The sequence below is a fragment of the Myxocyprinus asiaticus genome, chromosome 23 (assembly GCF_019703515.2).
Source record: "Myxocyprinus asiaticus isolate MX2 ecotype Aquarium Trade chromosome 23, UBuf_Myxa_2, whole genome shotgun sequence".
Taxonomy (NCBI): Eukaryota; Metazoa; Chordata; class Actinopteri; order Cypriniformes; family Catostomidae; genus Myxocyprinus; species Myxocyprinus asiaticus.
The window spans coordinates 5,265,679-5,289,593 of NC_059366.1; the positions used below are offsets into that span (position 1 = coordinate 5,265,679).

Genomic DNA, 23,915 nt, shown 5'->3' on the forward strand with positions numbered 1-23,915 from the left:
ACACCAATTTGCCCGAAAATATGATGTTCAAACGCAAGTAATGTTAATTCTCAAGTTGAAGTACCTCAGTAGACGGGTGTAGAGTATATAATATGTATAATTGTTGTAATATCTAATTAAAATAAAGTATGATACACCTGTAAAATCTATTTTCTTTTTTCTCTACATCATAACTCTCCTAAAATGTACCTTCCAAAGGGACTTTGTTCCCTTCTCACTCAAAGCACTCGTGCTTGTCAAAGTGTTGCGTACTGTCATAGCAACCATGATAAGTTCAGTTTCCGTTTGTCCTACGAAAACTGTCTCGTTTAAATAAGGCTTGTTTAAAAGAGGGCGCTCGGTATACCACTGCCTTCAAAGGACGCGTCCTAGCTAGCACGCAGCCTTCAAAACGAGACACAGCCAGGGAAAACACATACACACACAAAAGACATTCCCACCCCAGTATACACAACCAAAACAAATTATATAAAATGCCTACTTGAGTATGTCTTAGGACGTAACACATACAGTATTTAATAAAAACATAGAAAAGTAAACAATTTAGATTACTTAAAAAATAGTTTTAGAGACATGTTTCACGTTTAATTGAATGTGAAAATGCTTTTTCAATCAGTGATTGAGTAGTCATTGTATTCTAATTTCACAAAGACGGTCCATTAATATTTAAAATATTATTAAAGGTGCACTCAGTAATTTTTTACTCATTAAAAAGTTTAATCCTAAAGACATGAATTGTAATTTTGCAATATAAACCCCTTTTTCAGGACACTGTATTTGAAAGATAATTTTGTAAAAATCCAAATAACTTTACAGATCTTTATTGTAAAGGGTTTAAACAATGTTTTCCATGCTTGTTCAATGAACCATAAACAATTAATGAACATGCACCTGTGGAACGGTCGTTAAGATATTAACAGCTTACAGATGGTAGGCAATTAAGGTCACAGTTATAAAAACTTAGGACACTAAAGAGACCTTTCTACTGACTCTGAAAAACACCAAAAGAAAGATGCGTGTATCACACCTGCGGGACAGGTACTGGATGGCAACAACAACTGCCCAAGTTACACCAGGAATGCACAATCCCTCCATCAGTGCTCAGACTGTCCGCAATAGGCTGAGAGAGGCTGGACTGAGGGTTTGTAGGCCTGTTGTAAGGCAGGTCCTTACCAGACATCACCGGCAACAATGTCGCCTATGGGCACAAACCCACTTTCGCTGGACCAGACAGGACTGGCAAAAAGTGCTCTTCACTGACGAGTCGCGGTTTTGTCTCACCAGGGGTGATGGTCTTACTCGCATTTATCGTCGAAGGAATGTGCGTTACACCGAGGCCTGTACTCTGGAGTGGGATCGATTTGGAGGTGGAGGGTCCATCATGGTCTGGGGCGGTGTGTCACAGCGTCATCGGACTGAGTTTGTTGTCATTGCAGGCAATCTCATCATTGTGCGTTACAGGGAAGACATCCTCCTCCCTCATGTGGTACCCTTCCTGCAGGCTCATCCTGACATGACTCTCCAGCATGACAATGTCACCAGCAATATTGCTTGTTCTGTGATTGATTTCCTGCAAGACAGGTATGTCAGTGTTCTGCCATGGCCAGCAAAGAGCACGGATCTCAATCCCACTGAGCATGTCTGGGGCCTGTTGGATCGGAGGGTGAGGGCTAGGGCCATTCACCCCAGAAATGTCCAGGAACATGTAGGTGTCTTGGTGGAAGAGTGGGGTAACATCTCACAGCAAGAACTGGCAAATCTGGTGCAGTCCATGAGGAGGAGATGCACTGCAGTACTGGTGGCCACACCAGATACTGACTGTTACTTTTGATGTCTATGTCTTAGTTGTTGAATCTTTTTATGTTCATACAAATATTTACACATGTTAAGTTTGTTGAAAATAAAAGCAGTTGAAAGTGAGAGGACGTTTCTTTTTTTGCTGAGTTTATGTAGGACAACATGGCCACTCACATTAAAATGAAGGCTCAGTCATATCAGTAACCAAATGCTGTTTTATTCTACATGGAGGGGGTCCGCATATGGGGGCTGCCATGTTAGAATTACAGGACCAGCTGAATACTGCTCGCTTAATCTCAGTAACCGTCCTGTTATTTGACGCTTTCACTCATTGATTAAAGTCATCATGGCTGACTGTGAATACAACATTTTTACAATGGCATCTGAAACCGAAAACAATTGATTTTAAATAATGCTGCATCCACACCACTAGGTGTCAGTGTAAGTCCAAGATGACACAAACAAAATTTACTGAGTGCACCTTTAAATGTAAGAAGTAGTTGGCCTAGTTGTTGATCATAAACTATGTTGAACTGTTGGAATATACCAGTGATAGGGACTGCAATTTATAATATTTGGAAATAAATATCTAATATTAGGATTTTCTGGGAGTCGGGGTCTATAGTGATATAATGCAGATACCGGGGCAATAGTTATACGGCAAAATCGATAAAACCACTTTAGAAAAGGGTGCACCATTTCCATCACATTTGGCATTTTAAAACATCTCAAATATACTGTAAAAACATTCATCTCCATTGTGATTGGATCAGTCAATGGGAGCCCACTTTGAAAAATTTTCATAACAAATCTATTTCCTCCACTTAAAAAAAAAAAGTGTGTTTAATGGAGACATTTTAATGGAGACAAAAACGCTTCACCTTGGACAAAAAAATAAAAAAAATAGTTTGTCTCAAAATAAATGTGCTAATTTTAGAAATTTTCAGTAGCTACATAAAGTTAAACAATTATGAAATTTCAGATCAAATTACATAAAAATCAAACTTTAGACATTGCATGTGATGACCTCATGAATCAGAATAATTGTGAAGCACATAGTGACAAATGGGTGTTTAGGAAAGTGCTGTGGTAGTTTTTGTTGCTATTTAGTGGGTGAGGGGGAGTTATTATATTATTAGGGAAAAATCAAGCAGCATATCCAAACAATTCTAACTTCTAAAAATTCCAAAAGCTATGCTTTATTTTAAAATCATTTTTTGTAATGTGCTGATGATATCTCATATAAATATTATTAAATATGTTTGTTTTTTTTCTCGATAATTTACGCTATTTAATTTGCATTTAAATAATTGCAAAGTGTATTAGTCTTCTGGGAATAAAATAAAATAGAAGTTGAAGGACTTTTATTTTGACGACTTCTGGTTCTTGGAGACAAGCGCGGCTGTTTCTTCATTGCTGCTCGCTTCACATGTGCTCAGTTTTGGTAATGTTTGTGGACTTTGGTAATTCTGCGTTATTAATTGTAATATTATTTTGATAATGAATTGTTTGTAATTGTTATTGCTGCGGAACTACTTTTAAGGCACGTTATTTGGTGAGATTTTCCTTACTCTTCCTGTCGGCTAGTTGTTGACATTTTCATGCAAGCAGTTTGCAGGCTTCATAGCTTCATTTGATCTCCTCCAGACAACTACTGTTCATTGAATTGAGTAAAATGAAATGCACGTTTTAAAAGTTTAGGCTTTTACCTATATGCAACTAGTTATAATAACATTAATGAATGTAACATTGACAACGCATTTCATATTGGTCTCTTTTTTTAATTCCCATTGATGCTGCATGGAGGATAGTGATCCTAATGTCTACATCTAATGTGATTGAAGATGTGGAGGATGATGTGGAGTTTGTATCTGTAAGTGTCCCTACATGTCACAGCCGCTTAATAAGTGATGCTTGCCTTGATTTTGTTGTTGTTGTTGTTGTTGTTATCATCAGCAAAGTTGATAAGAGCCTGAGTGATAGAGGACAGCTGAAGTTCACCTGAAATGATGTTGTTTTAGGAGGCTCCTCTCAGACCAGTGTTGGAATGTATAGACCTGCTGAGTGATGCTGAAGAAGAAGGTGACACGTCTACTGTAGATACTGTGAGTATCTTTACATAATCTCTAGAATATAGAAAAGCCAAAGGTTAAATTACAATACTGACATCATTTATTCTCCCTCATGTTGTTCCAAACCATTGATGGTTATTTATACACAAATCACATTTGCACTTGTGAGTTTTTTTTGTTATGGTTCGTTCTTCACACAAAGGTATTCTGAAGATATACAGGTGCATCTCAATAAATTAGAATGTCGTGGAAAAGTTCATTTATTTCAGTAATTCAACTCAAATTGTGAAACTCGTGTATTAAATAAATTCAGTGCACACAGACTGAAGTAGTTTAAGTCTTTGGTTCTTTTAATTGTGATGATTTTGGCTCACATTTAACAAAAACCCACCAATTCACTATCTCAAAAAATTAGAATACATCATAAGACGAATAAAAAAAAAATTTTTAGTGAATTGTTGGCCTTCTGGAAAGTATGTTCATTTACTGTATATGTACTCAATACTTGGTAGGGGCTCCTTTTGCTTTAATTACTGCCTCAGTTCGGCGTGGCATGGAGGTGATCAGTTTGTGGCACTGCTGAGGTGGTATGGAAGCCCAGGTTTCTTTGACAGTGGCCTTCAGCTCATCTGCATTTTTTGGTCTCTTGTTTCTCATTTTCCTCTTGACAATACCCCATAGATTCTCTATGAGGTTCAGGTCTGGCGAGTTTGCTGGCCAGTCAAGCACACCAACACCATGGTCATTTAACCAACTTTTGGTGCTTTTGGCAGTGTGGGCAGGTGCCAAATCCTGCTGGAAAATGAAATCAGCATCTTTAAAAAGCTGGTCAGCAGAAGGAAGCATGAAGTGCTCCAAAATTTCTTGGTAAACGGGTGCAGTGACTTTGGTTTTCAAAAAACACAATGGACCAACACCAGCAGATGATATTGCACCCCAAATCATCACAGACTGTGGAAACTTAACACTGGGCTTCAAGCAACTTGGGCTATGAGCTTCTCCACCCTTCCTCCAGACTCTAGGACCTTGGTTTCCAAATGAAATACAAAACTTGCTCTCATCTGAAAAGAGGACTTTGGACCACTGGGCAACAGTCCAGTTCTTCTTCTCCTTAGCCCAGGTAAGACGCCTCTGACGTTGTCTGTGGTTCAGGAGTGGCTTAACAAGAGGAATACGACAACTGTAGCCAAATTCCTTGACACGTCTGTGTGTGGTGGCTCTTGATGCCTTGACCCCAGCCTCAGTCCATTCCTTGTGAAGTTCATCCAAATTCTTGAATCGATTTTGCTTGACAATCCTCATAAGGCTGCGGTTCTCTCGGTTGGTTGTTCATCTTTTTCTTCCACACTTTTTCCTTCCACTCAACTTTCTGTTAACATGCTTGGATACAGCACTCTGTGAACAGCCAATTGGCAATGAATGTTTGTGGCTTACCCTCCTTGTGAAGGGTGTCAATGATTGTCTTCTGGACAACTGTCAGATCAGCAGTCTTCCCCATGATTGTGTAGCTTAGTGAACCAAACTGAGAGACCATTTTGAAGGCTCAGGAAACCTTTGCAGGTGTTTTGAGTTGATTAGCTGATTGGCATGTCACCATATTCTAATTTTTTGAGATAGTGAATTGGTGGGTTTTTGTTAAATGTGAGCCAAAATCATCACAATTAAAAGAACCAAAGACTTAAACTACTTCAGTCTGTGTGCACTGAATTTATTTAATACACCAGTTTCACAATTTGAGTTGAATTACTGAAATAAATGAACTTTTCCACGACATTCTAATTTATTGAGATGCACCTGTACTTCATAATATTTGAAATACGGAACAAGTCAGATTAACTACATTTATTAATATGTTTATTTTCAATCTAACTTTCTACCTTTTAATACTGTTTTTGTACTTTGTGGAGCTTGTCAATATAAATAACCGTCCACTTTCCTTGCATGGAAAAGAGCAGCTGTGACATTTTGCAAAATGTATTGTTTTCCACATAAGAAAGAAATCATTCTAGGGCTGAACGATTTGGACATAAAAATCAGGTTGCGATGATTTAGAAAAATATTGCTATTTGAAGAAATTATGGAAATAAAGTTTTCTATAACAGTAACAACCATTATTAGTAGTAGTAGTATTATAATATGTTTTTTTAACCTGCATGCGGCTTAGCTATGCTGGCCTTTATGGCGGAAGTTTTTGTTTTTATGATACATTGGAGGAAGAGTTGACGTTGGCCTTTTAATGCAGAGAAATGCTCTCATCCACTCTTCTGTCCACAAAAACATGGTGTTATGGGGTTACTTTAGAGTTGGATAGTAACTTTTAGTGCTGACAGTTACAGCATGTTATTTAAAAATGTGCAGTTAGTGAATCTATAGCGCTGTAAATATAATGCGCAAAGATCATTAGCCTCACACAGGCTTTGAGTGTGTAAATATGGTACAAAAAACAGGGCTGTGCACATACAGTGAGCAGCATGTACAGAATATTTATTTATTTAATGAAATTTCGGCCTTTGCGGTGTGGTAATCGCACTGCGTTACATCACAATATACATTTGATTTCGATTAATCTTTCAGCCCTATACATAGGCAGTGTTAGGAAAGTTATTCAAAAAAGTAATCCACTACAAATTACTAATACTTCTTTAAAATTGTAATATGATTACTTCATTGATTACTTCATCAAAAGGTAATCACATTACTACTTACTTTACTTCTAAGTTACTTTCTAAAACTCTTCTCACCAATGTTATTTGTTTTTCCACTCAAATTCAAAATAATGTCTAATATTTCTTTTTCAGTGTTGCACTCCCTTCAACTGTCACAGAAACGCAAACTGACGTTCATATGAATTAGTATTTTAAATATTATATTTAAATAAATAATATTTTAGAAGTATGGGTAACCCAAGTACCGTGGCATCCACGCACAACTCACCACGCGCCACACCGAGAGCGCACCACATTGTAGCGATCACGAGGAGGTTACCCCAGGTGACTCTACCCTCCCTAGCAACCGGGCCAATTTTGTTGCTTAGGAGACCTGGCTGGAGTCACTCGGCACGCCCTGGATTTGAACTCACGACTCCAGGGGTGGTAGCCAGCGTCAATACTCGCTGAGCTACACAGCCCCCCCCCCACCCTTAATTGAAAGTCAGTAACTGCAGTTAGTCCCTTTTACTGTTCACGATGCCCTTTCTTTGCTTGCATATCGATGATTGCAGGGTTGCAATGTTTTTGGCCATGTTTAGGCGCAAAAACCATGCCAAATGTGTAAGCATGAAAAAAAGGAATGCGTATGAAATTTACTTTGTGTTAATATGAAGTTACAGATTCACAACACATGAATTACACATATCCAAAGCATTTCAATATTGGTCATATTTTTTTCTTAAACTTGCAACTTAATTTACACCTTTACATAACATTCTATGTGCTTGCAATTTCAGTTACAATTTCACAGATCTTACTCTGAAGGTAAAATAGTGCCTTAAATATTTGAACGTGCATAGTATCGGCCAAACATTTTCATATGTTACAGGTTTGGAACAAAATGAGGATAGGAGTAAATGATGGCAGAACATGTGTTGATTAATATTCCTCTTGTGCTTTAAATGCAATGGTCAGATTGAGGAACAGGTTGACAGGCAGAGAGCTCATGCTTTGTCCACGCTGGACAGACTGGCATGCCAGGTTGCTGTGGAGAAACAGGAGAGAGCTGATAAATGCAAAGCTTTTAAGGTTTGCCTCTTCTCAATCTTCATGTAATTGAAAATATATATATATATACTTGTTGCCCATAATAGTGTTTGTTTAGTCTCAATGACATCGTTTACAGCTGTATGTGTGTTTCGTATTGTAGGAGAAGATGATTTCACAGCAAGCGCATGGGCGCCGTGAACTATCAATCAGCAACACTAATAGTGAAGGTGACGATGCCAAGCGATGTGTGGCTATTTGGCTCAAAATGCCAGGTTGGTAAAGTGCTTTAATAACTTCAATAATTCAAATATTAGATGTGTATATATACTGGCGCTTTCACACTGGAGCTTTAGGTGCAGAGCCGCTTGATGTCATAGTTCGGTTTGTTTGGTCTTTCTTGCTCAGGAGTACAGCCAGGTGCCGTTAACTCCGGCTCAAACTGGAGACACAGATCGGCTCCTGCTCCAGTGAGGTTTTCTCCTCAAACCTGCCCGGTCATCAACTGTGGCCGAATCTACGACAATGTTCTTTTGCTTGAGGGCCATCTGAAAAGGTATGTACTACCATCCCCAAAATTTCTCAGAAAATGAATTGGGGTTGAGGTCTGTTTGACCTAATTGAACTTTTTATTTACAGGTTTGATCATTCACCATGTGACCCCACTATCACCCTGAAAGGCACCCCCACTTCCATCTATGCCTGCTTGGCCTGTGGGTGCCACTTTAGCTCAGAAGAGTTGTGGAGAGATCACCGGGATTCCAAGGTTGTCATTTTCCTTTTTTTTTTTTTTTTTTTTAGCTTTTATGATTTTATTAATTTTAATTATTTTATTATTTTCCCCTTGGTTCACTTATAATGTTAGTTAAGTGTTTGCACCTTAAACAGTCATCATTTAGTGTTTCATGACCATTTTTCACCCTCTCTCTGGCCCTTAGAATTAAACGGGCTGTTTTTATTTTGCTGCTATGCCTTTAATACTTAAAGTAATTGCCCTCTTTCACATTTGAAATGAGAAACAGCACTTTGCTGCAATCTCACACAGGCTGCGGGATTATCGCTAGCCCTTTCGACATTTAATCACATGCAAGATATGAATTATAGATGTCTACAGTTCCATTTTCACTAGTAAAAATTCAAATTCTTACAATCAGCAATGGGATGTGCACAAGTAGACTAACTGAGTACTCGTTCAGCACCAACTAATCAACTATTAAATATACTAAAAAAATCGCTAGTTGATTTTCTTTTGCACATTTGCCTACCGTAGGCAACTTTGAATTATACTGTACTTTTCTGCTGAATCTCTCACCAAGTTACAATTAAGTCATTACTGCATTGAGAATTGTAAAGAAATGAGAATTGAATTCATGCATATTTTTCATTACTTTTTTTAATTTATTTTTTTAAAGAAACGCAACGTTTGTTGAAGTTAGCTTATTTTGAAACTGATCTTAGTAACGTTTGTGAATAAAACAAAATATAAATTTCACACAGATTTTTATTTACGACTTGTCAATTACTCTGGTTTTTGTGGCTTAGAGTACTTGACTACAAAATTACTCTATAATCCCATCCCTAGAATTACCACTAAAATGTTCATTCTTTATGCAAATAAATTGTTAAAATTAATACTAGTAAAAAAAACAAAAAACATTTTATATGTGTAACTGCATTTCCACAAGCAGAATTTCACAATGATTTGTAATTTTTTCTGTTCAAAGCACAATTATAAATATCTATAATTAACTTCTTACTAGTTGAAATATCAAATACTACAAAAATGATCTTTTTTTTTTCCAAGTAAGAAGTAGGGTTGCAACGGTATAAGATTTTCATAGTATGATAACTGTCTCAGAAAATATCATGGTTTCACGGTATAACGGTATACGGTATTACACAATTATTATTATCAGTTACAATGACCCTTAAAGGAGTGAAAACAGAAGGGTTTTTTTTTTTTTTGGTTGAACAAACGCTTTATTATAATTGAAACTTGAAACCATTTTTTTTAATTGATGTGTTAAAAAAAAAGTCTCCCTTTTGAAAATAAATAGAATAAATAATAAAGCTAACTGAATTATAATAAACCGAATTATAAACATGATAAAAAATAGCATATAACTAATATCATGTTTTATAACTAAAGCATGTTAGCATAGCATGTTAAATTAATTACTAAATGAAAAATAACATCAGCTGTGTAAGCTTTTAAAGTAATGTCCTATGATTATTAACAATTAACATATACTGTAGGTGCGTGACAGCACAGCATGACTGCTCCTGTCTGTACCTTTAACTCTGGTTTTGCTTCAGGACCCAGATTTTACATTGGAAATCAAGTGGCAACCCACCATAGTAAAAACGTAACCTGTATTTCATGTATCCTGGGTCACATTTCTTTTTATGTTGCATAGTTTTGTCTAATTTCAAACATAATTCAAACAGAACATACATTATTACACAGGAGGAAAAGCTCCTCGTTACCATGGTTAGGTCAGTGTAGCTAGTCTTAAATAATAGTAATAATAATAACAAATTACAGTATTTATGAACAAATAAATACAGTTATGTTACAGTTAAAGATCAGACTGAAATGATCAGGAGGAACCTTGTTAAAAATAAACTTCAGCCATCTACAGTGCATCCGGAAAGTATTCACAGCGCTTCACTTTTTCCACATTTTATGTTACATCCTTATTCCAAAATTGATTAAATTCATTATTTTCCTCAAAATTCTACAAACAGTACCCCATAATGACAACGTGAAAGAAGTTTGTTTGAAATCTTTGCAAATTTATTAAAAATAAAAAACGAAAAAATCCTGTTTCCACTGATCATCCTTGAGATGTTTCTACAACTTGATTGGAGTCCACCTGTGGTAAATTCAGTTGATTGGACATGATTTGGAAAGGCACACACCTGTCTATATAAGGTCCCACAGTTAACAGTGCATGTCAGAGCACAAACCAAGCCATGAAGTCCAAGGAATTGTCTGTAGACCTCTGAGACAGGATTGTATCGAGGCACAGATCTGGGGAAGGGTACAGAAACATTTCTGCAGCAGTGAGCACAGTGGCCTCCATCATCCGTAAATGGAAGAATTTGGAACCACCAGGACTCTTCCTAGAGCTGGCCGCCTGGCCAAACTGAGTGATCGGGGGAGAAGGGCCTTAGTCAGGGAGGTGACCAAGAACCCGATGGTCACTCTGACAGAGCTCTAGCGTTTCTCTGTGGAGAGAGGAGAACCTTCCAGAAGAACAACCATCTCTGCAGCACTCCACCAATCAGGCCTGTATGGTAGAGTGGCCAGACGGAAGCCACTCCTCAGTAAAAGGCACATGACAGCCTGCCTGGAGTTTGCCAAAAGGCACCTGAAGGACTCTCAGACCATGAGAAACAAAGATTGAACTCTTTGGCCTGAATGGCAAGCATCATGTCTGGAGGAAACCAGGCACTGCTCATCACCTGGCCAATACCATCCCTACAGTGAAGCATGGTGGTGGCAGCATCATGCTGTGGGGATGTTTTTCACCGGCAGGAACTGAAAGACTAGTCAGGATCGAGGGAAAGATGAATGCAGCAATGTACAGAGACATCCTTGATGAAAACCTGCTCCAGAGCGCTCTGGAGCAGGTTGTCATCTTCCAACAGGACAACAACCTTAAGCACACAGCCAAGATAACAAAGGAGTGGCTACGGGACAACTCTGTGAATGTCCTTGAGTGGCCCAGCCAGAGCCCAGACTTGAATCCGATTGAACATCTCTGGAGAGATCTGAAAATGGCTGTGCACCGACGCTCCCCATCCAACCTGATGGAGCTTGAGAGGTCCTGCAAAGAAGAATGGGAGAAACTGCCCAAAAATAGGTGTGCCAAGCTTGTAGCATCATACTCAAAAAGACTTGAGGCTGTAATTGGTGCCAAAGGTGCTTCAACAAAGTATTGAGCAAAGGCTGTGAATACTTACAGTGGTGTGAAAAAGTGTTTGCCCCCTTCCTGATTTCTTATTTTTTTTGCATGTTTGTCACACTTAAATGTTTCAGATCATCAAACAAGTTTAAATATTAGTCAAAGATAACACAAGTAAACACAAAATGCCGTTTTTAAATGAAGGTTGTAATTATTAAGGGAAAACAAAATCCAAACCTACATGGCCCTGTGTGAAAAAGTGTTTGCCCCACCTGTTAAAACATAACTTAACTGTGGTTTATCACACCTGAGTTCAATTTCTCTAGCCACACCCAGGCCTGATTACTGCCACACCTGTTCTCAATCAAGAAATCACTTAAATAGGACCTGCCTGACAAAGTGAAGTAGACCAAAAGATCTTCAAAAGCTAGACATCATGCCGAGATCCAAAGAATTTCAGGAACAAATGAGAAAGAAAGTAATTGAGATCTATCAGTCTGGAAAAGGTTATAAAGCCATTTCTAAAGCTTTGGGACTCCAGAGAACCACAGTGAGAGCCATTATCCACAAATGGCGAAAACATGGAATAGTGGTGAACCTTCCCAGGAGTGGCCGGCCGACCAAAATTACCCCAAGAGCGCAGCGACGACTCATCCAAGAAGTCACAAAAGACCCCACAACAACATCCAAAGAACTGCAGGCCTCACTTGCCTCAGTTAAGGTCAGTGTTCATGACTCCACCATAAGAAAGAGACTGGGCCTGCATGGCAGAGTTCCAAGACGAAAACCACTGCTGAGCAAAAAGAACATTAAGGCTCGTCTCATTTTTGCCAGAAAACATCTTGATGATCCCCAAGACTTTTGGGAAAATACTCTGTGGACTGACGAGACAAAAGTTGAACTTTTTGGAAGGTGTGTGTCCCATTACATCTGGCGTAAAAGTAACACCGCATTTCAGAAAAAGAACATCATACCAACAGTCAAATATGGTGGTGCTAGTGTGATGGTCTGGGGCTGTTTTGCTGCTTCAGGACCTGGAAGACGTGCTGTGATAAATGGAACCATGAATTCTGCTGTCTACCAAAAAATCCTGAAGGAGAATGTCCGGCCATCTGTTCGTGACCTCAAGCTGAAGTGAACTTGGGTTCTGCAGCAGGACAATGATCCAAAACACACCAGCAAGTCCACCTCTGAATGGCTGAAGAAAAACAAAATGAAGACTTTGGAGTGGCCTAGTCAAAGTCTTGACCTGAATCCTATTGAGATGCTGTGGCATGACCTTAAAAAGGCAGTTCATGCTCGAAAACCCTCCAATGTGGTTGAATTACAACAATTCTGCAAAGATGAGTGGGCCAAAATTCCTCCACAGCGCTGTAAAAGACTCATTGCAAGTTATCGCAAACGCTTGATTGCAGTTGTTGCTGCTAAGGGTGGCCCAACCAGTTATTAGGTTTAGGGGGCAATCACTTTTTCACACAGGGCCATGTAGGTTTGGATTTTGTTTTCCCTTAATAATAACAACCTTCATTTAAAAACTGCATTTTGTGTTTACTTGTGTTATCTTTGACTAATATTTAAACTTGTTTGATGATCTGAAACATTTAAGTGTGACAAACATGCAAAAAAATAAGAAATAAGGAAGGGGGCAAACACTTTTTCACACCACTGTATGTACATGTAATATTTTTTGTTTTTTATTTTTAATAAATTTGCAAAGATTTCAAACAAACTACTTTCACGTTGTCATTATAGGGTATTGTTTGTAGAATTTTGAGGAAAATAATGAATTTAATCCATTTTGGAATAAGGCTGTAACATAACAAAATGTGGAAAAAGTGAAGCGCTGTGAATACTTTCCGGATGCACTGTATTTTTAATGTATCCTTCAGAAAGATATTCAGAGCAGCAGGTGCTACACAGCTGCACAGCATCAGATTTGACAAGTTTTCTGCTCTTTTTACTTCCAATAGTTCTTCTGGTGTCCACAAATAATTATTTTCTACTTCTGCTATGCTCAGGACATATAAGAGCTGTTTGCTCACGGGGACCCAGGTTCGAGTCTGACCTGGGTCATATCCTGATCCAACTCCCACTCTTTCCTATCATACGCTACTGTCCTATAAAATAAAGTCATTGTCATTAAATGAACCCTGAAAATACCTGAAGGAGATATTCCTGTTACTGTAATGATAAAGAAAAGTCCTATTTTGCCTGTTGTGCTTGATGTCTGTAGGTGTCCTCATCTGACTCTAATGGCCACAGCAGTTCTCAGAGCTATCAGCTGATCGTATGCTTTGCATGTCCTGCCTGCTACCTCCTCTTCAACATCAAGGATGAATGCCTTCAGCACATGTCAGCCAAAAACCACTTCACTCAGTCCATCTCTCTCTGTGGTGTGTATGACTCTACACATTCAACTGCACAATGCCATCTTTAGACTCATTGTTACAGTAAGGGCTGGACGATAAAGCTAAAACAATATCTCAATATTTTTCTGCATTTTGACTATAGGCAATATAGGTCTCAATATTTAAGTATTTGCTCTAAAAAGTGTTAAAAGTGTGTACGTATTAAAATAAAACAGACATTGTTGCAAAGTTGATTTGAAATATTTCATGCAAGTGGTAAAGTACAGTAGAAATCGGGTTAGTTAAATAATCAAGACAAGACATTAGCTTTCTGATCATCATGAATTTATGAAAAACCTTTATACAAAATGTTGAATTGTATTGTTTGGAATGTAAGAATAGTCAGTGTACACATGTGATGATTGATGAAACTTTACATTTTCTGTTTTCACATTTGGCTTCCAGAGGCAAAATCCTCAGCCGTGCCTATACCAATTCCACGGTACGCAAAGAACCGCTTAATTGCGCTCTGTAAGGATATTGCTTTCAACGTCAAATGCACAGTTTGCTCTAAGGTGCTTACTTCACATATGGAGGCAAGAGCACACTTCAAGTAAGTATTGGTGTTTACTGGATTTAGGCTTTATTATCTTCCAGCTCAACATCGCTCAATTAGAGATGACGGATGTGTTTGCATGTTAAAGGTACTCAAAATCATTTTTTTGTTTCTGTTTTGCTTTCTGATTGTTACACTGTAGAAATAATAAAATAAAAAAAAAACTGTAAAAGTACAAATTTGGCTGATTATGTGGGCGACCTGCCCCTTGTGGAACAAAACAGTATTATCTTGGTCACTGATTTGACTGGAGTCTTATGTTCAGAATTGCATAATACCACACTTCTTTACTGTTTCTGAAGTACAGTATGTATGCACTATACATGTTATCTGTATGCATATAGCTGGATGACCTAGTACATTTGCAAAAATGTGCAGAATACATCTGAGCTAGATACTTAATTCCACAATGCAATGTGCTCGACTTCACCTTCCATTTCCAATTTCATAAATGAAGCACAAGCAATATTAGAATGATTTATAAAAATTTACAGATTTACAAAAGTTGTATTGTTACACAAAACTGGTTAAAAAAATTAAATGCAAAATAACTGAATTTATTTCTGAGATCATAACTAGCGCATTTTTAAGGGAACGGCGTATTCACAATGCAATTCTGACTCGTGAGTTACTTAAATCAACATCATTTGCTTCATTCTCCGCGCAGATGTAAATTTAAAGCTAAAGTATGTAACTTTTTCAGTGTTAAAATACTTTCTCCTATCCAACCTTGATATGCAGAGACAACTGTAAGACATTTATTGGTAAATTTTGTAGAAAACTGTAAACACCGTCTTTCTGTGGCAGTATGAAAATTCAAAAAAATATTTTGAGCGACCTATACAAACACAATGACGTTGACTTGACCAATGGCCTATGTTGGGGGTGGGACTTTCTCTTTGTTTGACCAAAGGCAGACGGGGGGGTATTCGAAGCAGCTTAAGCAGGGAAATCCCCTATATACTATGAAAATATTATTTCATCTTTGAAACATTTTAATGAAAACCGTTTGATTATTATCCTGATGCATCTTTTTCGTCTCGCCTTCATCAACAAGCATTTCCATCAGTACAAGACTAACACTGGCAGTTAGCAGTAGTCTAGTATTCCATCCCAAACACAGCTTCATTTTAAACATGTTTTTCAAAAGTTGTTCATTTCTTTAGTGGTAAAAAGCTACTTAATGCATCTTTCTCATTAAGCAGTGCGATCCAGTTTTTGTAGTGCTCAAACAACTCTTATTGTTTCCTAGTGTGCACTGCAGACATGGCTGTGCTATGGCCACTGCTGATCAAAACGTTGCTCAAATCATGAGGAAGATGGTGGTTGTGGGTCAGTGCCTTTCATGCCCCAAACTCTTTCTCAGTCTGGCTCAGATGAAGGAGCACAGCGAGCACAGGAAACACGAGGTGGAGAGGGTCACAAGTTTAGATAAAGCCCTTCTGTACTACAGCAACTATTGTGAAATCCGCAACGCTCAGAAGGGTACAGCCAATCACCTCTCCAAACATTTAAACGAGGCCTTGTTCTGCAGCTCCTCGCCCCCCGACAACAGTTCCGATGAGCCTTCAACTAAGCGACAAAGACTGACCAGGTTAGATTCCCATGCCAAGCCGAACAGGAGTTTGACCCTTGTTTGGTTCTGTGAGTGTGGTCTACGTTTCACGGAGGAGGAGCAAGCAAGCAAGCACCTCCAAGCTTCTAATCAGATCTTTCACAAATGCGCGGTCTGCGGCAAGTTAATGGGTGAATCGTCCATAGCTCGTTTGCACATGAGCAGGTTCCATGGGGGTGCTCACCTGTCCAACTTCCTTTTCCATTGTAGGAAGTGCAAGGTGGACATGCCAAGAATGGAAGATATCATGTCTCATATTGGTGTGAGCCATAGAGGACACACCTACTACCAAGAAAATGAGGACAGTGCCCCGTCAAGTATGTCCCCCAAACCATCCACCAGTGCTGAAAGTGAAATGACAAGACCACCCAATGGTCCAAAGGTCGAGTCTTGGCTTTGTCGAATGTGTGAAGACCTCTTTGACTCGGAGAAAGCGGTGCGCAAACACTGCAGCGATTTGAGCAGCCACAGTTTCCAGAGGTTTGCCTGTGGACACTGTCCGCAAAAGTTCTTCAAAGATTCCACTTTGCGTCGCCATTGCGCAAACGAGCATGGTGGCGATATAGTGCTCCGCTACTTCTGTGGTCTCTGTGATAGCATACTGTACGACACAGAGAATGAGTTTCAGGAGCACTACAACAGTATACACAGCCAAGATTACTACCGCTTGGAAGCAGCAGAGAATAATTCCCAGGTAGCCGGGAAAAGCGCAGTTGAGAGTCCAACGGTGAGAGCAAGCCCTCCCCAACTCTGTCCTTGTATGGGCTCTGAGAAATCCAAAGAGGAAAGGAAACCCATTTTTACAAAGTGCATGAAAGAGTTGGCCAACAAAAATAAATGCAACTACATCTGTCGCCAGTGTGACAAGAAGACATCCACCTTTGCTGAGATGAAGACACATGTGCTCATTAAACACAAGACCCAAGGCAATGAGAAGACTTTTGATGTTCTGTGCACTATATGCTCAGAGAGCCACAAAGATGTACCCAGTTTCCATTCACACTACCATAAGGTACACTGCCAGTTAGAGCCGTGCGTTTGTTCCCGACCCAACAATGCAGGCAAGACACCAACCCCCACCGCCAAGATACTTAATGCAGAGGAGGTCTTTCCAGAAAGTAATGGTAAGGTTTTCTATTTAGTATCTGAATACATATATGAACTTAAAGGAATAGTTCACCCAAAAAAGAAAATTTATTCAATCATTTATTCAATGCTACTTCCTGTCATACGGAGCCCCTTATAGGACAGGCAATATTTTTGGCGTTCACTTGCAGTAGCTTACGTTCCCTCACAAAAAGTGTTACCATGCAATAGGTTTTGCGTTCCCTAACAAAAAGTTGTGCATTCCCTTGCAATATTTTTTTAGTTTACTTGCAGTAGTTTGCTTTTCCTCACAAAAAGTTTTGTTCCCTCACAATACGTTTTGCATTCCATCACAATACATTTTTCATTCCCCACAATATTTTGCGTTCCCTCGCAGTATTTTTTGCATCCACTTGCAGTAGTCTACATTCCCTCACACAAACTTGTGTGTTTCCATGCAATTCATTTTGCGTTCTCGCATTTCTTTGCAGTGTTTTTTGCGTTCCCTCTCAAAAGGTTTTTTGTTCCCTCACAATACAATTTGCGTTCCCTTGCAATAGTTTGAGTTCCTATGCAATAGTTTGCGTACCATTGCAATATTTTTTTTATTAGTGGTAGTTTGCCTTCATTCGTAATAGTTTGCGCTCCATCAAAATAAGTTTGTTACCTCGCAATGGTTTGTGTTACCTCGCAGTGGTTTGCATTTCCGTACAATAGTTTGCATTCCCTCTAAATAAGTTTTGTGTTCCCTCGAAATAATTTTTGTAAGTTTTGTGTTCCCTCGAAATAAGTTGTGGGTTCCCTCGAAATAAGTTGTGGGTTCACTGGCAATAGTTTTATATTCCTTACAATAAGCTTTGCGTTCCCTCGCAGTAGTTTGCATTTTTTCTCGCAATGGTTTTCGTTCCCTTGCAAAAGGTTTTGTTTCCTTTGCAGTAGTTTTTGCATTCACTTATAGTTTGTTCTCTCTCACAAAAAGTTTTACCTTGTAATACATTTTGCATTCCCTCGTTATATTTCTTTTTGTGTTTTCTTGCAGTTCCCTCACAATACGTTTTTCATTCCCCACAATAGTTTGCGTTCCTTCGCAATCATTTTTTTTATATTTGTTAAATGCAGTAGTCTGCATTCCCTCACAAAAAGGTTTGTGTTCACGTACAAAATGTTTTGCGTTTCTTCACTGTTTTTTTGCATTCCCTCACAAAACGTTTTGTTCACTCATAGTACGATTTGCATTCCCTCACAATACGATTTGCATTACCTCACAAAAAGTTTTGTGTTCCCTTCCAATAGTTTGCATTTTACTGCAATATTGTTTTTGTTTCCTTTGTTTTATGTTAGATTTTTGAAACAATTTAGTATGAGATATACGCAAAAACAGAAGAAATCAGGGTGGGGGCAAATACTTTTTCACAGCACTGTAACTGTTTTGTTAGTGTAGTTACAGCCTTTGTATGGCATGATGGTCATCATAAAAAATTATAAACACTAACTTAATTACTTTTATTTTATTAACAAAGTGGCCCTTTACATTCAGTAAGAACAAGCTGTGAACAAAACATAAAATTAAATAAACGGTTCTCTATCAAAACACTGTTTAGTATCACAGTTTTTCAGTTTCTTACTTTAGAACCTTTTGTTAAAGAAATCTCTTTAAAGCACAGAAAATAAATATTGTTTCTTTAACAAAACACTTAATATATTAAATACTTAAACTGATTATATTAAATAACTTTTGTATGTGTAAAGAATTTAATCATTTTTGTTTAATAGTATTAAATTGATTGGAATTAATCTATGCCAAGCCAATTCATTTTTACTTTAACAATAACCACAACTATCGGTATGAGAGATCAGTTTCCATGAGAGTGCAGATGTCAGCTTCTTTCCAAACCACAGGTGATAGTAAAGTGAAATAAATAGCAGGGAAATCTGTCAAGCATCTTGTATGCGCACTGTTCCGATGAGCGAGAGACCGGCAATGAGCAACAGCCAATGAAATACAGAGAGAGCGCCAGAGGTGGGAAATGCATTGGGAAGCAGGAGACAAAAAATAATTAGAAAATAAAAGCATCATACAGAATCATTGAAGAAAGAATCGCAATGCATCGGTAAATAAAAAAACATTTCTCCCACCCCCTGCAGGGAACACGAAACTAAATTCCCTCACTAGTCTATGTGACTCTGTGCCATCATGTCGTTCCAAACATGTATGATTTTGTTAATTTTGTGGAACACAAAAGGTGAAATAATAAGAAATGTTCTTGCAGCTGTCTCCATACAGCGAAAGCAAAGTCACAGGAACTGTCAAAAAACAAAAAAAAATCACATAAAAATAATCCACAAGGCTCCAAACCATGTCTAAATAGTTGCATATATGATTTGAGAGCAACTCCGGATTGAAAGAGGTGTGTTCCTCACGAAAAGCTGTAGTATGGCTTCAGAGTATAGCGCGTTAGTCATTTGGACTACTTTTATGGTATTTCCATGGTGCTGTTTTGTCATTTATAATACTTGACAGCATCTGGTCACTCTGTGCTTTCATTGTATGGAAAAGAGCACCTTAAACATTTTTCAAAACATCTCCTTTTGTGTTCCATGGAAGAAAAAATGTCATTGTGAAGAAGGCTCAGCAGAGGTTGCACTTCCTTCACCAGTTGAGGAAGTTCAACCTGCCACAGGCACTACTGATACAGTTCTACTCGGCGGTCATTGAGTCTGTACTTTTGCACTTCAATAACTGTCTGGTTTGGTCCAGCCACCAAGTCAGACATCAGAAGACTTCAAAGGATACTTCAGACTGCTGAGAGGATTATTGGCGCTCCCCTACCCACCCTCCAAGACCTGCATGTCTCCAGATTGAGGAAACGTGCAGGTAGAATCACTCTGGACACCACACACCCTGCCCACACCCTCTTTGAACTGTTGCCCTCTGGCCGGTGCTACAGAGCACTGAGCGCCAGGACATCCAGGCACAAGAACAGTTTTTACCCTCAGGCCATCCACCTCATGAACAGTTAAACTGCCTTCAGGACTCCCATAGTGCAATAATGTAAATATCTCATGTACATATGTAAATTCACTCATATTTAATTCAGTGACTGTACATACCCCTACCTTGCACATATATTACCACTTGCACATGCACATACGCCATTCTGTTATACAGTGCCTTGCAAAAGTATTCAGACCCCTGACCAATTTTCTCATATTACCGAATTACAAATGGTGCAATGAAATTTCATTCTGATTGATATTTTATTTTAAAACACTGAAACTCAAAATCAGTTATTGTAAGGTGACATTGTTTTTTTGTTGGGAAATATTTTTATGAAAAATAAAAAACTGAAATATCTTGTTTGCATAAGTATTCAACTCACACATTAATATTTGGTCGAGCCACCTTTTGCTGCAATAACTGCTTTAAGTCTTTTGGGGTACATATGTACCAGCTTTACACACAGTGAAGAAGTGATTTTGGCACATTCTTCTCGGCAGATTTGCTCCAGGTTGTTCAGGTTGGGTGGGTGACGCTTGTGGACTACAGTTTTCAAATAGGTCCACAGATTCTCAATAGGATTGAGATCAAGACTTTGACTGGGCCACTGTAGGACATTTATCTTTTTGTTTTTGAGCCACTTCAATGTTGCTTTGGCCTTGTGCTTGGGATCATTGTCGTGCTGAAAGGTGAATTTCCTCCCAAGCTTCAGTTTTTTTAGTGGAATGAAGCAGGTTCTCTTGCAGTATTTCCCTATATTTTGCTCCATCCATTCTTCCTTCAATTCTAACAAGATGCCCAGTCCCTGCTGATAAGAAGCATCCCCACAGCATGATGCTGCCACCACCATACTTCACTGTAGGGATGGTGTGTCTTGAGGCATAGGTAGTGTTAGGTTTGCGCCACACATAGCGCTTTGAATTTTGGCCAAAAAGCTCTATTTTGGTCTCATCTGACCACAAAACCTTCTCCCACATCGCAGCTGGGTTACTCACATGCTTTCTGGCAAACTCCAGAGCTGCTTTCAGATGGTACTTTTTGAGTAATGGCTTCTTTCTTACCACCCTCCCATACAGGCCAGCGTTATGCAGTGCTCTTGATATGGTTGACTGGTACACCACTACTCCACTCTCAGCCACTGAACTCCGTAGCTCTTTCAAAGTGATTGTTGGCCTCTCTGTGGCTTCTCTCACAAGTCTCCTTTTTGTTAGAGTGCTGAGTTTTGAGGGACAGCCTTTTCTTGGCAGTGCCTGGGTGGGGTAGTGTGGTGCAGCTTCCACTTCCTGATGATTGATCCAACTGTGCTCACTGGGATATCCAAACATTTGGATATTATTTTGTACTCTTTCCCTAATTTATGCATTTTTATTACTTTAACTTCTGTGGAATGCTCTTTGATCTTCATTTTCCTTCAGATTCACAGCCTGACTAATGATCCTTCAACAATGGGTTTTTTATCCAGAAAATGTGATTGCAACTTTAATGATTCACAGGTGGATGCCAATGGTAAAGTAATTGTGTCCTCATTAGGGCAGTTACTTTCATCGGTGTAACCTGGCAGCTTCCACAGCACAGGGGTTGAATACTTATGCAAGCAAGATAATTCAGTTTTTTTTGTGTGTTTTTTATATATATATATTTCCCAACGTAAAACCAATGTCACCTAACAATAATTGATTTTGAGTTCCTGTGTTTTAAACAGAAGTTTCAAACAGAATGAAATTTCATTGCACCATTTGTAATTCAGTAATGAGATAATTGGTCAGGGGTCTGAATACTTTTGCAAGGCACTGTATGTCCTATTATTTGTATGTCTACTTTTACTCTTACCTTGTTTTATATTCTGTCTCATTGTAATGTTCCTATCACCAAAACAACATTCCTTGTGTATGTGAGCACACTTGGCAATAAATCTCATTCTGATTCATATGGGTTTGGAATGACGTAAGGGTGAGTAAATGATGACAGAATTTTATTTTTGGGATGAGCTATTCCTTAAATGACAATTCCCAAGCAAATTAGAGATAAATTATGGTCTTGCAGCTGAGCAATAAAAAAAAAAAAAAACTACCTATATAAATATTCCCATTTATGAAAAAATTAAAATAAATAAATATATACATACACACAAATGTTCATTTATTTTTACAGTGGAGGAATTTCAGGATGTCAAGAGTGTGATTGCGTCAAGTGTGCTTGATGTCAAAAAAGAGGTGACATTTTCGCAGGATTTTGAAGATCATGGTAGGTTACACATCAGTTTTCAGCCTTTTTCTTTTTTTTTTTTTACCTTTCCTTTTGTACATTTTCATCTTAGAACTGTTTATACAAAATCTGTGAAAATGAGCAGATTAATAATGTTCATGGAAAAGATGTATATAAAGGTTTCACTTATGTGCCAATATTTATTTTTCCTTAGATACATTTGATCAGGACATGAAACTTGCTTTGGCCTTGAGTGAAGAAGAGGCCAGGAAGACAAAAGATTTGGACATTGGTGGGTCATAATAATGATGAGGTCATGATCTTTACTCATTTAATAATACTTATACTTCCTTTTCAACTGTAAAAGATCTTGTATATCTCTGTGTATGTCAGGGTTCGGTGAGTGCATTGTGCAATTATTAATCAGATGTTTATTTTGCCAGCTTTGCATGCATGAAGAATTTTATCATTTTGGGTATGTTTAATTTTCATGAAACTCAAGCCCACGGTGTCGTATTATGTATTTATTGATTTTTGTAATAGATTAAAGAAATAATCTGGGATTTTAACCAGGTCACATGAGCACAAACATGGTGCAGTGTTTTGGTTTTAAATGGTTTGGGTGTAACCACACAGACGTTGAATTTGTCAAGTAGAGTATTAAGTTGCTGACATACTATTACACAAGTATGAACAATCAATCACTGGCAATAAGACCTAAAAATAACATTTTTCTAAATATTATTTTTGAACACATTTTTTAAATATGTAAAACATTTCTTTTACATTTTTATGCATTGTGTGCATGTGCAAAATAATTAGAAATGTCATTTCCCTCATACAGTTGTCTTATTTTGCAGAAATGGAAGAGGCCTTGAAAAGAAGCTTACAGGAATTTTGATTTGAAAAGACAAACAGTTCGGAATGGTGCAGGTTTTTCATGTTGTCCATGCACTGGCGTCATTAAACGTTTATTTTTCTCTCCGTGTTGTAAGTTTCAATAAAGAAAATGAATTAAAAGGACTCTTTGCCTGATCCTCTAACCGAGCAATCTCAGTGTGGTCTGGTTATTGTCTTTTCTGTGTTATCTTGGCCCTTGGTCCTAAAAATCCCCACCCTCCTTTGAAATCCCAGAGCTGAACTCCTCCACTCAAAGAGCTGTGGAGGTTGTGAGGAGTGAATTCCCAAAGGAAGTTCCAGCCCATGTTTGGAAGTGTAGCTGAAGGGCCCTGGAAACCGCTAGAAAGTGTGTTAGGAAGTCCGAATCATTTTAACTAATCGGTTCGTTTCAGTGAACCAGTTCAAAATAATCGATTCACTGATTCTTTCAGGTCAACAAGTGTTTCGAACAGTCCACGCGCGGCATTAAATGTTTTCTTTTTGTTGTCAACGTGAATATTCGGTTTATATTAAATACAAATGTGGTTTGGTATTATTGTTTATCACTAGTTTCGGTTAAAGATGCTGCCATTTCAGCAGTTTTGCCGTTTTCCACCCAGCACTTCGACTTCATGCCCCCTTTCTCAAAACCCCGCCCTCCAAAGACATGTTAGCCAACCCTGTCAGAAAACC

The 23,915-nt window shown here is 38.4% G+C and overlaps 1 protein-coding gene across 4 annotated transcripts; it reads left to right on the plus strand.

Moving 5' to 3' along the window:
* The first annotated feature begins 3,190 nt into the window (after nucleotides 1–3,190).
* Nucleotides 3,191–23,390, plus strand: LOC127413608 (E3 SUMO-protein ligase ZNF451-like). Of its 4 annotated transcripts, none has more exons than XM_051650884.1 (13): nucleotides 3,191–3,241; nucleotides 3,609–3,670; nucleotides 3,819–3,902; nucleotides 7,493–7,606; nucleotides 7,728–7,839; nucleotides 7,973–8,120; nucleotides 8,204–8,330; nucleotides 13,709–13,868; nucleotides 14,289–14,436; nucleotides 15,692–17,178; nucleotides 22,290–22,382; nucleotides 22,558–22,635; nucleotides 23,204–23,390. In XM_051650884.1, the coding sequence occupies exons 2-13, from the start codon at nucleotides 3,617–3,619 to the stop codon at nucleotides 23,242–23,244; spliced, it is 2,646 nt and encodes an 881-aa protein (XP_051506844.1). In that variant the 5' UTR covers nucleotides 3,191–3,241; nucleotides 3,609–3,616; the 3' UTR covers nucleotides 23,245–23,390. The 4 variants fall into 4 exon arrangements, with proteins under 4 accessions (XP_051506844.1, XP_051506842.1, XP_051506843.1 ...); XM_051650882.1 differs by having other exon boundaries at nucleotides 3,193–3,260; XM_051650883.1 differs by having other exon boundaries at nucleotides 3,196–3,352.
* Nucleotides 23,391–23,915: the final 525 nt, after the last annotated feature.

Excerpts from the sequence above, each read along its gene's own strand:
- LOC127413608 (XM_051650882.1), top strand. The coding sequence starts at position 3,227 with ATGTGCTCAGTTTTGGTAATGTTTGTGGACTTTG. Across the intron at positions 7,607-7,727 it reads ATAAATGCAAAGCTTTTAAG|GAGAAGATGATTTCACAGCA; the intron begins GTTTGCCTCTTC and ends TTCGTATTGTAG. Across the intron at positions 8,331-13,708 it reads GAGATCACCGGGATTCCAAG|GTGTCCTCATCTGACTCTAA; the intron begins GTTGTCATTTTC and ends TGATGTCTGTAG.